At 39.3% G+C, this 18424-nt stretch overlaps 1 protein-coding gene across 1 annotated transcript in view; it reads right to left on the reverse strand.

The window, feature by feature from the left end:
• Nucleotides 1-934: 934 nt before the first annotated feature.
• The window catches only part of LOC106070996 (calcium/calmodulin-dependent protein kinase type 1-like), a 52751-nt gene continuing 35261 nt past the window's right edge, over nucleotides 935-18424 (reverse strand). Inside the window, exons 5-10 of the mRNA XM_056027861.1 lie at nucleotides 8735-8858; nucleotides 6227-6302; nucleotides 5272-5384; nucleotides 4687-4765; nucleotides 4344-4431; nucleotides 935-4185 (exon numbers count right to left, since the gene is read on the reverse strand). Of these exons, the coding sequence (XP_055883836.1) occupies nucleotides 3982-4185; nucleotides 4344-4431; nucleotides 4687-4765; nucleotides 5272-5384; nucleotides 6227-6302; nucleotides 8735-8858 (684 nt within the window). The 3' untranslated portion in view covers nucleotides 935-3981. The remainder of the gene's footprint in view (nucleotides 4186-4343; nucleotides 4432-4686; nucleotides 4766-5271; nucleotides 5385-6226; nucleotides 6303-8734; nucleotides 8859-18424) is intronic.

Here is an 18424-nt window from a genome sequence, read left to right on the forward strand (position 1 = left end):
CGGCATGAGCTCATCAAAGTTTCATAAAAGATTAGGAGATAGGGTTGTAGCCCAAACCACAAAAGGTTGTTCATTATAAAAAAAAAATTAAATATGATTGGTCAATTCAAGGTTGGCTTTAAACATTATGATGCAATATTCAAGAAAGTAATTTGAACAGTACCTTGTCCTCTATAGACTGTGGATTAATCACTTAGTGACTTTACACCTGAAAGGAGATGCCTAACTTGTTTGGTTAGGGTTATGGGCTAGAGCATGACATTGGTTAGAGTTATGGGCTAGATCATGACAGAAAATTTGTACATATCTTAACATTTTTTTAAGTTATCTTTTGTTTGTGACATCCCAATGTCTTAGTATTTTTTTATTTTTTTTTAGTATCAGTATTTGTTTACTGTTAACATCATAGTCTCTCAGATTGCAAACATTATAGATACCAATGATAGTGGCTTTAATTTCAACAATTGGTTTGCATAATTTTATTTCACTTAAGCATAATGTGCTGTAGTCCTAACACTATGAACTCTAGACATTCCTGGGACTACTTATCTATATATATATATATATATTTATGCAATACATTAGAACTAGGGTTTTGTTTCTAAATTATGATTTTATTTACATTTTATTTTGTTACAAGTGTGAAATGTTTACTTTTATGGGAAGTTGCTTTTAACGTGAATACAATTGTTCTAGACATAATTATTGTCTTTGTTAATTGAAATTGCAATTAATTATCTGTAACATTATGTACAGGAGCTACTTCTAAACTCCTGTTTAGTAACATTATGTACAGGAGCTACTTCTAAACTCCTGTTTAGTAACATTATGTACAGGAGCTACTTCTAAACTCCTGTTTAGTAACATTATGTACAGGAGCTACTTCTAAACTCCTGTTGATCTTCATGTTGGAAATGACAACAGTAAAAAAAAATTTTTTTTTAAGTCTTTAAGAAATATTTTATTGAAAATAATTTAGTCTGAGCCCAGAAAAAAAAAATTGTCCACAAACATACAGTCCAATGTTATATAACACAAACATACAGTCCAATGTTATATAACAACCATTACTGTATAATAAATAAAGTATAAAATTAATATTTCAACTGTATCCAATAAATCTTTGTATACAACAAAAAAATTTAAGTCTTAAATCAATTTGGTCAATTCTAAAATTCTTTGAAGTTAGCACTAACTAAAATGTCAGACATAAAACGTTTGAATATCATTCTATCAAACCCATCAATTAATCAGCACTAATAAATGAATTGGTTCAATGAACCCAATAGTTTTCAAAGTCAAGAGTCAATGTTCCAGTAGCAACAGTGTGAGGTGTAAAGAGACGTTTGAGAACATAGGCTGCTGGGGATTTCACTTCATCAGTCACTTCTCTCTCAACTCAAACCATTCAATGGATGGAACAAGAACACTCTAATCTCAAAGAGTTAGGCTAGAAGATATAAGGAAGACATTCAAACACTACAAGTCTTATAGTTGACATTGCTAAGTACCATGCAATGACTTCATGAGGCTAACACCCCACCATTGCAGTCTCAGTAACTTGTGTGAGCCTTAAAGCCACAATGTCTTTAGATTTGCCAGTCAATGTTATACTGGTCAGTGACTTTCCCAAATCTGTCCAGGAAGGTACACAACTTGGTTCAAAATAAAAACATAACAGAAATAAGTTAAGCCCAGAAAAAAATAATTATGAGGACAGTTTGACATTAGAGAAAAATACAAAGAAATGAGACATTTATGCTAGTATTATGTCAAGACAATGTATAGAACTAGTGTGCATTGAAGTCACCAGTTTGTCATGGGATAAAAGTGTTTTGAATCTCTTCCATATGTGTGTTACAGTCAGGTTCTTAGTTGAATAAAAACCAAAAGTTGCTCCCCTTGCAACATCCCATTGTATTTGGTAGTGGATAGTCCAAACACCTGACTGAATAGAGAATCAAGAAACTTTGAAGAAAACTAAAGAGAAATTTGGCTCCAACTAGACACAAAGGATGAAAAGGGAGCTAAGTGAACTCAAGGGATGCTTGGAATTGAATGCTGAGAAATGCTGTTCTAGAACTTGTTAGGATCCTCCATTAAGAAAAAGAGAAAATTAGGCCAGTGGAAATATGGATAGAAACTTACACAATTGAAGCTCTAGGCTTTATAAGTAAATAGTAAACAGTTTGTCATGGGTTGAAATGGATAAAGTTGAAAAAATACATTGAAACTTATAAATAAACGGTCTTTCACTAGATATACAACATTAGTCAGAATAAGAGAATCCAATAAATAAAATATGAAATGACAATTTTTTGGTAACAAAGTGTAAAATACATCTGAAGAAAATAAATATACAACCAAATATCTTTACAGTCAAGTGCTGATATTTAAATGATCACAAACATACAACAAACAATAGCTTGTCTCAGGAATGTTGATAAAATCAAACAAGCTGGCCTGTGAATCCAATCAACCATGAATGTGTGTGTAAGACAACAAAGTAACATCACAACATTAGTAGAGTGACATGACCTCATCACAACATTAGTAGAGTGACATGACCTCATCACAATGGCTTCAAGTTAGGTCATGTGCAGAAGTCATGTCTTGGATATGTGACTACATAACAATGAGATGACAAGTCCTCATCACAACGAAGGTCGTGTGACTACATAACAAGACAAAAGTGAAATACTACCACTACACTGAACTATTAAATATTTGCGTCAACTTGTTCCAGTAACATCACATTCACAACCTCTCTTGTTACAATAAACTCTTCAAGAGAAACAGTCATGCACAATATCAATCTTTGTATACATGAGTTTAGGTCTGGTAGTAAATATTTTGTTCAGAGCATTGGATCACAAACAGGATACAAAAATATACAGTACAAACCAGCACATATTTTGTACTTGGTCTGAGATTCTGATATGGAATTCTGGGCAACGTGTTGATAGCAACTCTTATTACACTACAGTATTGTAATGCTGTGTAATAAAATGTTTCAAACAACTTAAAAATCTTGAAACAATGATCCAGAGCCAAAAGAATTTTTTAAAAATTAAAAAACAATTCAAGCTTACAATAGGACTCGTTTAAAATATATAAAAATATTGTGCTTTCAAGTAATGAGTTGAAATTCATTTCTGAATCTGTTTTATATATAATCATGGTGTCATGTGACCCAGCACACACACACACTAAATAAATTATGCTGTTCTTTTCTTGCATTTAAGCTAAAAAAATATTCTTAAAAAGTTAAACGGTTGCTTGGTTTCAAATTAATTTCCATCAAGCAATAAATAACACTAGCTGCTATAGTCACCAGAAACTTGTGTCATTAGTTGATAATGTCACTAGTGGCAAATGTACATAGGCTTACATACCAAATGATACTTACAAATACAAAAAAAACTATGAAAATTAGCTTGTAAAGATTGCTTTAAAACAAAGAAAAATATTAAACCATGCCAGCATTTGGTAAACTAAAACAAGAGAAACCTGTCGAGATAAATAAAGTAGAGTATCTTTCTGATGTACAAAGTCCTTAAAGTAAATACTGAAGTTGAATAAACCAATAATGTAAATGTGTGTGTGGTGCTTGTACATCATTGCTATTGAGGATATGTGTGTTTGCCTTTGGTTTTGTGGTTCATGTGATATCACTGTCAATACAATAAACTTAATACAAGAACTTTTTTTTTTTTTTAGTTTTTCTCACAAACAGAGAACACAACTGATCTTTGAGGGGGGAGGGACGGGGAGGCCAGAGAGAGAGAAAAAAAAAAGAAGAATGCAATGGCTCCTTCATCAACAGCTAGTCATTGGAGTTTTGTAGCTAGTGAGGGCCCCCCCTGTCCCCAGTTAAGCTGGGGGGTGAGTGCTGCAAGCAGAGTCACCTTTAAGTACTAGACAACAAGAACAACAGGCTCAGCACCTTGTGGATCATGTCCCCCTCGCTGGTGGCACTGTTCAGTCCATGCTGCTTGCTGTGGCTGCCGCCGCACTGCAGTTGCTGCATCCTGCTGGCCCTGTGGCCTCTGTTGCAGTAAGAGTGCTGTGATTGCTGGCCCCAGATGTGCTGGCGCTGGTGGTGCTGTGGTTGCTGCTGGTCTCCTCTTTGCTGACCACAAGTTTCTTCATCTGCCTGATGACTGCTGTGGCATTGTATGCTTGCTGTGAACACACAAGGTAGAGTTATGGCTATGAGGAACATTGCATACTTTTCCAAGCATAAAATACCTGGATTTGATACTGAAAGTATTGAATAACGTTGGTGACTAGAATACAGTAGAAAAATGTATCAACTAGAAGAGTGAGCTAGACTTGTCTACCTTCCATTTGGTCCTTGCAAATGTCTTGAGCATCTGAGCCTTGACTGAGGCATGAATGTCTTTACTGAGAGCAGCATTACCAGATATCCTGAAAGACACAGAGTTAGAGAATGTCAAAACAAAGGATGATCACAGTACTAAAGATCAAAGCTCTTTGACATGTTTTGGGGCTGTCTTTAAATTGCAGTGGTGACATCTCATTTCATAAAGGTACTGTTACAACATGCCAATGATTACCTCCACTTGAAGAAAACATTCTTACATAATTATTTTTTCTTTTTAAACTATGAATGTCTGAACTAAGCCTGTTTAGTTTTACAATGGAACGACTTAGAATATTTACCAGGGATGAGCAATGGCTTGTTTACATGTGAATCTTTCCTTGGGATCTTTACACATTAAATGCCGGATAAAATCTTTAGCTAGATGAGAAAAAAATAAAAATAAGTCAAAAATGAGATTTACTTTTTTTTTTTTAAAACTCCACCAAATAAATAAGGCCACAACTGACAAATTTATTAAAAGTTCTTTAGCCACATTAAATTAATTAGTAAAAGAAGTAAATTAATCCTTCAATTCTCTGGCTGAGAGTTAATAAAGATGTCATATGGCCAGCACAATGACCAACCATCTTTACTTTCCCCATCTAAGATCAGATACCCATTAAAGTCGGGCAGACTCACTGGCGTCTTGAAATCTTAAAGTTCAAAATCCCAGTCTTCATCAAGACTTGAATCTGAGAAGTCTCTGTTAGAAAGCTAAATGCTATACTGCTCAGTCACTTTGGAATTGATTAAAAGATTCAAATAAACTGGTACAAGCCTTATCATTTTACAATCATCTCATTTTTCTTGTAACCAACACAAGACTCTCAATGTGCTAGATGAATGTCATGTTAAAACTATGTTAAGTGTGCAAACAAACTCACCAGATTCAGAGATTTCATCCCAGAAGGGAGAATCAAATTCATATTGGGCTTTTAAAATTTGTTTAAATAGCTCAGCATCATTCTCATCATAAAAAGGGGGATAACCACATAATCTGAAAACATTTAAACATAGTTAACAGAAAAATGTCACCACAGCTCAACTTAGAACTGTATATTTAAAAAGTACATAGCTAGATAGAGAAATATGTGCCTCTTCAAAATGACACAACATTTTTTTCTTATTTTGGTTCTTTGGTACAATGGGAAGCAGGAATTGACAATAAGGGAGCAGAAGTTAACACTGGGAAGCAGGATTGGAAAAAAGTCATTTAGAAGATACAGGTTAATAGCAATTGTCAACCTGCTGTGCCATTACAGTATCTCACATGAGCATTAGTGAAATAAACTTGCATTGCAACATTGTATTATGCCAAGACCACGTTTATACTGTTAATTTATGTAACAAATGTGAATCTTTAAATTCTTCATTGCAACCATTTCCAAATATAGGTAAAATAACTTTTACATTCTGAGCACTAACATTTTGGGACCCGCCCCCTATCTGCCTACACAGCCAAAATGGGCTCATACTATAAAGAGAGTTTGATAGCATGTAGTCACAAGTTGATACTGAAAGAAACATTTAACAAAGACTGTCCACAGACAGCACTTCAGGAGCTGAAATAAGATACAAACATGAAATCTCAATGTTTCTTTCAGTATCAACATGTCCATAGCAGTGCAGTCTTTGTTCAATGTTTCTTTCAGTATCAACTTGTCCATAGCAGTGCAGAGTCTGAATTAAATATTTCTTTCTGTATCAACTTGTGACTACATGCCATCAAACTCTCTTTATAGTATGAGGCCGTGTTGGCAGGAGTGAGTACTTCCAAAGCTCAGGACTGGCTTAAGACCAAAGTTGAGAAAGTGTACCAACTAGTTGCTGTTCACTTACAAAATATAAGCAATGACACCAATAGACCAACAGTCCACTTCCTTCCCATAGGGTTGTTGGGCCAGCACTTCAGGAGCTGAAATAAGATACAAACATGAAATCTCAAACTAGTCACGTTTTCTAATGGTGGAGCCCTAAGTAAAAACAACAACAAGGGGAGCTAACTATCATATGATTGTCTAAAACCTAACAGGGCAGCCTTGAATGGGGTAGGGAAGGGGGAATGGAGGTAACTAGACTGCAGAATGGTCAACATCCACCAATACTGATATTTCCTTAAGTAATTGAAGTAGAGGCAGGGAGCTAATGATTGTCAGGGTAGGAGTTAGGGAGGGAGTGGATGGGACTAACTAGCAAGGGAAGTCAGTCTGACTTGCTGCACAAGTAGGTTTGAGCTGGGAAGAAAACCTAGCCAACAAAATAGTTTGGAGGAATGATGCAATGGATTACACTCACATATTGATTCATTTAATGTCACACTATGACTTGGATTATGCATTTACTACAATGAGACTTTTATAAATCCCTCAAAGTATGGTCATGAATTGTGTGGTCTAAACTTCTATAATGTTTAAGATTCAGAGCTCTCTCCCTTGTATAGGTTTGTCTAGAATGGTAACAATTGCAGACTTGAACATACAAGCACTAGGTTAGTCCTCTCAGCTACTCAAGTTAAGTCACAGTACCAAGTCAATTGCAGACTTGAACATACATGCTCTAGGTTAGTCTGTCTTCTCAACTATTCACGAGGTTAAGTCACAGTACCAAGTCAATTGCAGACTTGAACATACATGCTCTAGATTAGTCTGTCTTCTCAACTATTCACGAGGTTAAGTCACAGTACCAAGTCAATTGCAGACTTGAACATACATGCTCTAGATTAGTCTGTCTTCTCAACTATTCACGAAGTTAAGTCACAGTACCAAGTCAATTGCAGACTTGAACATACATGCTCTAGATTAGTCTGTCTTCTGACAACCCCTCCCTTCTCTGACAAGATTTCCCGCGGCGTGGAACTCAATATTCCACTCTGGTCCACGCTGACCAAACAGCGGACGGAGATGTCAAACAATCAATACGTTGACCAATGACATTCAAATATTTCCCAGCCTACAATTTATTGTATTTTCTCCTATCGATTACTGCCAGCGACTTGGGTTACGGGTATCGATACCTCCCACGACACGGGAGAAATGTCAAGTGGACAGACAGAGCAGTGTCACATAGCCATAGATAGTGTAGGGACCCTACAATGTCATGTGTGAACACAACAATGTCACGTGGACAGACAGAGCAGTGTCACATAGCCATAGATAGTGTAGGGACCCTACAATGTCATGTGTGAACACAACAACGTCACGTGGACAGACAGAGCAGTGTCACATAGCCATAGATAGTGTAGGGACCCTACAATGTCATGTGTGAACACAACAATGTCACGTGGACAGACAGAGCAGTGTCACATAGCCATAGATAGTGTAGGGACCCTACAATGTCATGTGTGAACACAACAATGTCACGTGGACAGACAGAGCAGTGTCACATAGCCATAGATAGTGTAGGGACCCTACAATGTCATGTGTGAGCACAACAATGTCATGTGTGAACACAACAATGTCACGTGGACAGACAGAGCAGTGTCACATAGCCATAGATAGTGTAGAGACCCTACAATGTCATGTGTGAACACATCAATGTCACGTGGACAGACAGAGCAGTGTCACATAGCCATATAGATAGTGTAGGGACCCTACAATGTCATGTGTGAACACAACAATGTCACGTGAACAGATCAGGATCCTAAAGACAGCGTAATGTGTGAAATAAAAAAAAAATCTTCAATCACGCTAATCCAGATGATATAAATCTTTGTGTTCTCAGTCCGCGACCTTTATGCATGCTGTTAATAGACACACTATTACATACTTGCAATGCAAGTTCGCGTCTGTGTTAGTGTGTGTGTGTGTGTCCCGCTTGAATATTGCCACCTATTTCCAGTCTGTGTTAAATCTGGGTACATTTGTTCCTACTTTTGAATAGCCAGTTCATTTTAGACTCACAACACAAAGCCCGTGTCCATCATAACTAATGTACTCACGCCACATCAACCACACGGTACGACACGAAACCCATGTCCATCATTAACTAATGTACTCAAGCCACATCAACCACACGGTACGACACGAAGCCCATGTCCATCATTAACTAATGTACTCACGCCACATCAACCACACGGTACGACACGAAGCCCGTGTCCATCATTAACTAATGTACTCACGCCACATCAACCACACGGTACGACACGAAACCCATGTCCATCATTAACTAATGTACTCACGCCACATCAACCACACGGTACGACACGAAGCCCATGTCCATCATTAACTAATGTACTCACGCCACATCAACCACACGGTACGACACGAAGCCCATGTCCATCATTAACTAATGTACTCACGCCACATCAACCACATGAAACAATTCACGGTACGACACAAAGGCACTCACCAACGTATCCTGGAGTACCGCACGCTGTCGCCATGATGCCAGAACCTTCCATTTTGGAAAGCCCAAAGTCGCTAATCATAATTTTGGAATCGTCTTCAGGACTGTAGAAAAGGAGATTCTCAGGCTGCAATAACAAAACAATGTGGTCAATACACAGCACTACAATGACATCAACTACACAGCACTACAATGACATCAACTACACAGCACTACAATGACATCATCTACACAGCACTACAATGACATCAACTACACAGCACTACAATGACATCATCTACACAGCACTACAATGACAACTACACAGCACTACAATGACATCAACTACACAGCACTACAATGACATCAACTACACAGCACTACAATGACATCATCTACACAGCACTACAATGACATCAACTACACAGCACTACAATGACATCAACTACACAGCACTACAATGACATCTACACAGCACTACAATGACATCATCTACACAGCACTACAATGACATCAACTACACAGCACTACAATGACATCAACTACAGCTAAATGTTTGTCAAATGTTTAGTTTGTCAAATGATTGACATGTTTCGAATGTTCCTTTAGAGACAATCTACAATCTACATCCTATTCCAACCCCCACCCTTTCCGCAGGACGACTGAGGATGGCAGCGGGTATGGTATGAACTATCGAGAAGACCGAACGACAGTCCAGTGCGCATACCGTGCGACCAGGCAGCCACCAACATTACATATAACATTCTAATGACTATTATAGAATCGTAGCAACTTCTCTACACAGACCGCAGTGAAAGTTTATGTCTCTTAATGATTCTATACAGACCGCAGTGAAAGTTTATGGACCTTAATTATTAAATACAGACCGCAATGAAAGTTTATGGATCTTAATGATTATATACAGACCGCAGTGAAAGTTTATGTCTCTTAATGATTCTATACAGAACGCAGTGAAAGTTTATGGACCTAAATTATTAAATACAGACCGCAATGAAAGTTTTTGGATCTTAATGATTATATACAGACCACAGTGAAAGTTTTTATGGACCTTAATGATTAAATACAGACCACAATGAAAGTTTATGGACCTTAATTATTAAATACAGACCGCAATGAAAGTTTATGGATCTTAATGATTAAATACAGACCGCAATGAAAGTTTATGGATCTTAATGATTAAATACAGACCGCAATGAAAGTTTATGGACCTAAATGATTAAATACAGACCGCAATGAAAGTTTATGGACCTTAATTATTAAATACAGACCGCAGTGAAAGTTTATGGACCTTAATGATTAAATACAGACCGCAGTGAAAGTTTATGGATCTTAATTATTAAATACAGACCACAATGAAAGTTTATGGATCTTAATGATTAAATACAGACCGCAATGAAAGTTTATGGACCTTAATGATTAAATACAGGCCGCAATGAAAGTTTATGTCTCTTAATGATTCTATACAGACCGCAGTGAAAGTTTATGGACCTTAATTATTAAATACAGACCGCAATGAAAGTTTATGGATCTTAATGATTATATACAGACCGCAGTGAAAGTTTATGTCTCTTAATGATTCTATACAGAACGCAGTGAAAGTTTATGGACCTAAATTATTAAATACAGACCGCAATGAAAGTTTTTGGATCTTAATGATTATATACAGACCACAGTGAAAGTTTTTATGGACCTTAATGATTAAATACAGACCACAATGAAAGTTTATGGACCTTAATTATTAAATACAGACCGCAATGAAAGTTTATGGATCTTAATTATTAAATACAGACCACAATGAAAGTTTATGGATCTTAATGATTAAATACAGACCGCAATGAAAGTTTATGACCTTAATGATTAAATACAGACCGCAGTGAAAGTTTTTTGACCTTAATGATTAAATACAGACCGCAGTGAAAGTTTATGGACCTTAATTATTAAATACAGACCGCAGTGAAAGTTTATGGACCTTAATTATTAAATACAGACCGCAGTGAAAGTTTATGGACCTTAATGATTAAATACAGACTACAGGACGAAACAATATATGAAGCACAATCGCATCCATTGATTGTGCACAAAACATTGACATCTTCAAAGACAGATCTGTAGACAACTGACATAGAGATAACAAGAAGTTTTCACTTGTTCGTTTTAGAGCGTAACATACACACACACACAATTTTGTTTGAATGCTACTTTAGTTACAATATATCCCCCCCCCCAACCTGATGGACCATGTTAAGCTAAGATTGAACTCAGTCGCTCCATCAGTCAGTTCATTGACGTACTGGTAGCTGAATGAACCCCCCCCCCCCTCCATCCAAATCTTCCAACAAGGTTGACAATCTTCAGCGATATTTCTGTCAGATACCATCAGGAGAAATGTGACAATTGACTATTGCGCTCTTCCTCTCCCGCAAAGAGCAATCTACAATATTCCAACTAAGAACAGGACACACACCTCTGTTAAATTACCATCTCAATAAAATAAATCCCACACAACTCCCCTTTGTAGACACTGCGCCCACCCTTATGAAACTGTAAACCATATCCTTTTTGAATGCCCCTTCTTAACCCACCTTAGTCAGACCCTACTACCACTCCAGCCCAACATAACCCACACCCTGTACGGCAGTGCTGAACAACTGAAGAAAAACCGCACATTATTTTTCCTTGGCACAGTCTGCAAAAGAGCTGACAGCTCAGCATCAAAAAGCTGGCTAGAAGAAATAGAAGACTATTGCGCTCCCCCAATCTTCCCTTGCCAGAACACTGCTATTTGGTTGGTAGTCACTAAGAGGACACCGAGGTTTTCGTGTCCAATACTTAAGGCTGGGATTATATTTACACGTCATGGTGGGGACTAAGCGAGATCACTCGAGACCATTCACTAGAGAATGGCCTGAACACTGACCTGCACCGTCACAACCTGTGGGCAGTTTAGACCAATAGCTCGTTGCCACGTCGTACATACCTGTGATGTGGCAACGAGTTATTGGTCTAAACTGCTCATAGGTTGTGACGTTGCGGGTCAGTGTCCAGGGCTTCTTAACGATTCGTCTCGGATCACTTGCCCGTAGCGACGTAACATCTGGGAAAGGTGGCGCACATTTCTTCACTTTTCATGACACCAATAAATCATGGCATAAAAAAAAAATATTTAAAAAGGTTTCAAAGACAGTTTGTGTGGAAACAAACTCAAAATCGGCACCCGAAGAGGTCAGCTCAAAAAGGTAAAAAAGGGCAGGTTTCAATATTTTCAGAAAGACTATCAGAAACTATGAACTACAAACTGTCAACTACTACAACCCTATCTCCATCGATACAACAAGAAAAGACGTGCTCAAATAGTAAGTGTTGCCGCTACTGTTGTAGTGTTAGTCTCACTAACGACTTGATACCACGGGATACGGAGATTTATTTAGGTTATCATTGTTAATATTCATATGTGTTCAATGAGCTGATAGTTATGAAGATATAGGTAAATGTGAACCTGTCCTAATTGATGTTATTGAATGATTATCTAATTGATCTAATTGTTATGTAAAAGTCCAATCTCTCATTCAAAGCCAAAAAAAAACATTTCTAGTTTACGACGAGATTTAAACAGGTCGGACGGACAGACAGACCACACAAAACTAGTAGAGGCTATTCCGCTTTCGAGGGTGGTTAAAAATCATTTCCTACTTTGTTATTTCAGATTTGGCCCTAAAATAAACAAGTGGCTAAATTGAAAGCGATTCTCATTTTCTTTTTCATAGGATTGGAAAACAGAGAAAGAAAAATGTAGCCACTAAGGGGATCGAACCCACCACATTAGCGTTATTAGCTTGACGCTCTAACCAACTAAGCTTAGAACAAACGTTACAGAAATTACACTCGATGCATTATAAAAAGTTGTCCAAAGAAAGGATTGGGATGGGATCACCGTTAGTAGGTAATAAAGGTGACTCGAAAGTCTGACTACACATGTTGCACTCAATTACATATGTTCGTGCGTGTGGACCGACTGGACCACACAAGCGGATGCTCCTTCATTAAGTGTTCCAAGTATGCTATTGATTTGATTACATTTACAGACAACCCTTAACAACACTTTAAAGTGATTGAACGGATTTTTTTTTTTTTGGGGGGGGGGGGGCGGGGGTGATCTTCACACAGGCCCTAATCAATCGAGAGCCCTTAAAATCAGGGCCCGTGCATGCACACATCACGTAGCATCGAAACATTTCAAAGATAAACAAAATCAGGAACAATGTTTTAGTATCCGGGATCGATATTTGACTATCCCACTCTTCCCGTCCTATACAAGGAGAGTACTAAGTTCTCTAGTCCAGATGAAGTGTCAACAAAGCCTACCAACATACACACAAGACTTGGAGACAAAACTAAGCAGTCTTCGACCCAAACTGTTTTAAACAAGGTTCTCTCTTCAAGTATCGACATAGGGAAAAAGACAAATGATGCCAAGTAATTGCATTAGCACAAGGCTCTTAGTAAGAAAGAGACCGATGAAGTCATTAGAAAGCTAGGGGCACAACTGGAAGATGTTTTCGAATGACTTGAGTCTAGATACTGTAGCAGCAAAACAAACGAGAATGCGCTGTGTGTGTGTATGTGTGCATGTTGTCTGATAGTGTGCTGATCAATGCCAGTGTTTGGTATCGCACTGCACGGGACAGACAGCTTGATGGCGACACACACACAAGCACAACAAGTGACGAGACGACCGTAATGCTACTGCATCCGTTCAAGTGTTCTAGACCCAAAGCAGAGTATCACTCCAGTCCATAATGGCACCGCATTTGAACAGTACTGCAATTACCTAGTAGTTATGGGTACAATACAAGCGGGCAATAGAGGAACTTTCTAACACGGTCAACTGAGTTGACCAGCTTGACCACCGGAGGTATCGGGCTCACCTGAGCTAAGCATCTAAATGGGGCTTAACTGGGATACTTCAGTCTGATTAGTTGTATTGATGAGTGCCCACGTGACGTCCGTGAGTAACCTCCTAGTCCACGGACAAAGTCACGTGACCCCAATCAAAGTCCATACATCAAGTCAAACAGCGCGGCTGTCTTATGCCCTTTTAAGTTCTCTTTCACAAAAAAAAAAACAAAAAAAAAAAACCACGCAGAATTGTTAAATATTGAGAAATCTCGAGTCAAACGAAAAGTTTCAAGTCAACTTTCCAATACATCGCAGAAAGGGAAAAACAGATTTTGTTTCCAGCCACTACGACCATGTTCGTGGCATTGTCATCTCCAAGGACTCCAGACTGATCAAAACATTAACACACCGACACCAAACAGTCGTAATGTCTGTCAAGGGAAAACTTTAGTCGAAAATTCGGTTGTCATTCTTTCAATGCAGCTTCTCACTTAAAACATGTTTACTAGTATCACTGCTGTATATTTCTCACATCCTGATCTTGATACTTTTAAGGTTTCAAATGAAAACAATAAAGACGTGCAAGTCACATTTCATGTTTTGGAACAGGCCAAGATCTAGGCATCTCCAAATACAAATAGGAATGTGTATTATAGAATCTGAAGCTGGTTCATTTGTATTGTTTCATACGATTTCCTTATGTTGATGGACATCAGTTTCAGTGTTTGTCAAGAGTCTAAAGTCACAAGTGTCAAGTCGACATATATGTGCCAGTAATGTCGTAGCAACGCCCTCATCTCGCACACTTATGTCTAGATCTCAGGACGGAAAACTAAAGTGTGTCTGCAACCAGGGGACTGTCTCCCTCTAAAGTGTGTCTGCAACCAGGGGACTGTCTCCCTCTAAAGTGTGTCTGCAACCAGGACTGTCTCCTCTAAAGTGTGTCTGCAACCAGGGGACTGTCTCCCTCTAAAGTGTGTCTGCAACCAGGGGACTGTCTCCCTCTAAAGTGTGTCTGCAACCAGGGGACTGTCTCCCTCTAAAGTGTGTCTGCAACCAGGACTGTCTCCCTCTAAAGTGTGTCTGCAACCAGGGGAATGTCTCCCTCTAAAGTGTGTCTGCAACCAGGGGACTGTCTCCTCTAAAGTAAGTCTGCAACCAGGACTGTCTCCCTCTAAAGTGTGTCTGCAACCAGGGGACTGTCTCCTCTAAAGTAAGTCTGCAACCAGGACTGTCTCCCTCTAAAGTATGTCTGCAACCAGGACTGTCTCCCTCTAAAGTGTGTCTGCAACCAGGACTGTCTCCCTCTAAAGTGTGTCTGCAACCAGGACTGTCTCCCTCTATAGTGTGTCTGCAACCAGGGGACTGCCTCCTCTAAAGTGTGTCTGCAACCAGGACTGTCTCCCTCTATAGTGTGTCTGCAACCAGGGGACTGCCTCCTCTAAAGTGTGTCTGCAACCAGGACTGTCTCCCTCTATAGTGTGTCTGCAACCAGGGGACTGTCTCCTCTAAAGTGTGTCTGCAACCAGGACTGTCTCCCTCTAAAGTGTGTCTGCAACCAGGACTGTCTCCCTCTATAGTGTGTCTGCAACCAGGGGACTGCCTCCTCTAGAGTGTGTCTGCAACCAGGACTGTCTCCCTCTATAGTGTGTCTGCAACCAGGGGACTGCCTCCTCTAAAGTGTGTCTGCAACCAGGACTGTCTCCCTCTATAGTGTGTCTGCAACCAGGGGACTGTCTCCTCTAAAGTGTGTCTGCAACCAGGACTGTCTCCTCTAAAGTGTGTCTGCAACCAGGGGACTGTCTCCCTCTATAGTGTATCTGCAACCAGGGGACTGTCTCCTCTAAAGTGTGTCTGCAACCAGGACTGTCTCCCTCTAAAGTGTGTCTGCAACCAGGACTGTCTCCCTCTAAAGTGTGTCTGCAACCAGGACTGTCTCCCTCTAAAGTGTGTCTGCAACCAGGACTGTCTCCCTCTAAAGTGTGTCTGCAACCAGAACTGTCTCCTCTAAAGTGTGTCTGCAGCCAGGACTGTCTTCGTTATCTGACAGTTTATCGTGGATATTTTGTGTAGGTCTACTAGTTTCTTCTAAAAAAAAAATAATCAAGAGACACACAAAGCTAAAGATATTTCTTATTCCATATGGTAGGACGAATTTTTATAAGAGCTTTTTTTTTATACTAAAGAATGAAACGGGTTGCCTGAACATGAAAGACTAGATTGACAGCCACGTAATTATCTTGTTCTTTAAAGGAACGTCCTTAACATCAAATGTTGTACTATGCCCATAAAGCGAATTAAAAACAAACATCTTTATTGTAAGTAGTACTAAACAGTTCTGGCTGGTATTACCGACAACATTTTATCTCCTACTAGCACATCAGCCTTGTTTAATAGGAATACCTTACTAGCGGTTAGACTAGATTATAATGAAAATGTTTCCCTGGCTTCGTCTGATAAGTTGGATGAAAATTCAAAATGCAGCCCACCCCAAGGTTATCAAAGCCAACGTGACCCCGTCGAGATTAGTAACACGTGACCTCTCCAAGTGACAATAATCACTGTTTAATAATAACTAGATCAAAGTCAGATCATGTAGCAACTCAATTATATTCATTCTGAGAGACAATCAACGTCACGCCAGTGCATCTTGACGGCATTAAGAGTCCAGACAGTAGATCAATACCAGATTTATTATCTAACAAAACCAAATCAATATCCCACCACAGCCAAGCAGGGGGAGGGTGGGGTAGACTTTAGTAGCTAGTATGTCTGGTCGGCTCTCTAATACTCGAAGTCTCAAAGTGCTCGTGGGATCGTATCTTAATGTTTTTAACTTCAAACCAAAGGATTTGACAAACGGACTTTGCATCAGTAAGAACGACCACTGGTCAAGGCTTCTAACAATGATGGTCCACTGTCAGCTAATATCGTCGTAAAAGCTGAGATCAAGCCCTTTGAGAAATGCAGCTAACGCCAGGCCCCCGTGAAACAATATGACCACCAATAAAGGATTTTGGTTCCCAGTGGTCAGAGGGAAACAAGAGACTCTTGGCCTTCACCTCGGAGACATGTACATCGAATGCTTAGCCTCCTTAAGATCTGTTTCCATCGACGGGGCGCCACGATGAGAGCTGCAATTTCGCCGCCATTCAATGTCGCGCCTTGCGATGACTCCCTGGTCATAGCGTGATGAATAGAGTTCGGGTGCTAAGCACACCTTAAAAAGAAGGACAAGATGCAAGCCTGTCTTGGTCATGGCGACGGTGATGGTAAAAAAAAAATAAATGACGTATTCTTTTCACCGGATGTGGATTGTGGCGATCTGTTTAGTTGTTTTTGTTTCAAGTCTTGACAGATTGATCAACAGCAGAGCCTGGACAAATAAGACATAGAGAGTGGTCATGCCATGTGTTACAAAGGTAATGTGCCATACTAAGTGATGCCAGAGAATAAAGACATAGAGAGTGGTCATGCCATGTGTTACAAAGGTAATGTGCCATACTAAGTGATGCCAGAGAATAAAGACATAGAGAGTGGTCATGCCATGTGTTACAAAGGTAATGTGCCATACTAAGTGATGCCAGAGAATAAAGACATAGAGAGTGGTCATGCCATGTGTTACAAAGGTAATGTGCCATACTAAGTGATGCCAGAGAATAAAGACATAGAGAGTGGTCATGCCATGTGTTACAAAGGTAATGTGCCATACTAAGTGATGCCAGAGAATAAAGACATAGAGAGTGGTCATGCCATGTGTTACAAAGGTAATGTGCCATACTAAGTGATGCCAGAGAATAAAGACATAGAGAGTGGTCATGCCATGTGTTACAAAGGTCATGTGCCATACTAAGTGATGCCAGAGAATAAAGACATAGAGTGGTCATGCCATGTGTTACAAAGGTCATGTGCCATACTAAGTGATGCCAGAGAATAAAGACATAGAGAGTGGTCATGCCATGTGTTACAAAGGTCATGTGCCATACTAAGTGATGCCAGAGAATAAAGACATAGAGAGTGGTCATGCCATGTGTTACAAAGGTCATGTGCCATACTAAGTGATGCCAGAGAATAAAGACATAGAGAGTGGTCATGCCATGTGTTACAAAGGTCATGTGCCATACTAAGTGATGCCAGAGAATAAAGACATAGAGAGTGGTCATGCCATGTGTTACAAAGGTAATGTGCCATACTAAGTGATGCCAGAGAATAAAGACATAGAGAGTGGTAATGCCATATGTTACAAAGGTAATGTGCCATACTAAGTGATGCCAGAGAATAAAGACATAGAGAGTGGTCATGCCATGTGTTACAAAGGTAATGTGCCATACTAAGTGATGCCAGAGAATAAAGACATAGAGAGTGGTCATGCCATGTGTTACAAAGGTAATGTGTGCCATACTAAGTGAGATGCCAGAGAATAAAGACATAGAGAGTGGTCATGCCATGTGTTACAAAGGTAATGTGCCATACTAAGTGATGCCAGAGAATAAAGACATAGAGAGTGGTCATGCCATGTGTTACAAAGGTAATGTGCCATACTAAGTGAGATGCCAGAGAATAAAGACATAGAGAGTGGTCATGCCATGTGTTACAAAGGTCATGTGCCATACTAAGTGATGCCAGAGAATAAGACAAATCACGTTTTTAGGCCATGAGAAAAACCAAAGAGAAAAAAAAACAACATAAGAATGAATGTTTGCTTTTAGTCGTTTCGGATGTTCATTGAACTCTGAAGATATTACAACCCTAGCCCAAACGTACCACAGGATGACGGGGGGATGGCGGAGGGAGGGG

This window comes from Biomphalaria glabrata, chromosome 4 (genome assembly GCF_947242115.1).
Source record: "Biomphalaria glabrata chromosome 4, xgBioGlab47.1, whole genome shotgun sequence".
In the NCBI taxonomy this organism is placed as follows: Eukaryota; Metazoa; Mollusca; class Gastropoda; family Planorbidae; genus Biomphalaria; species Biomphalaria glabrata.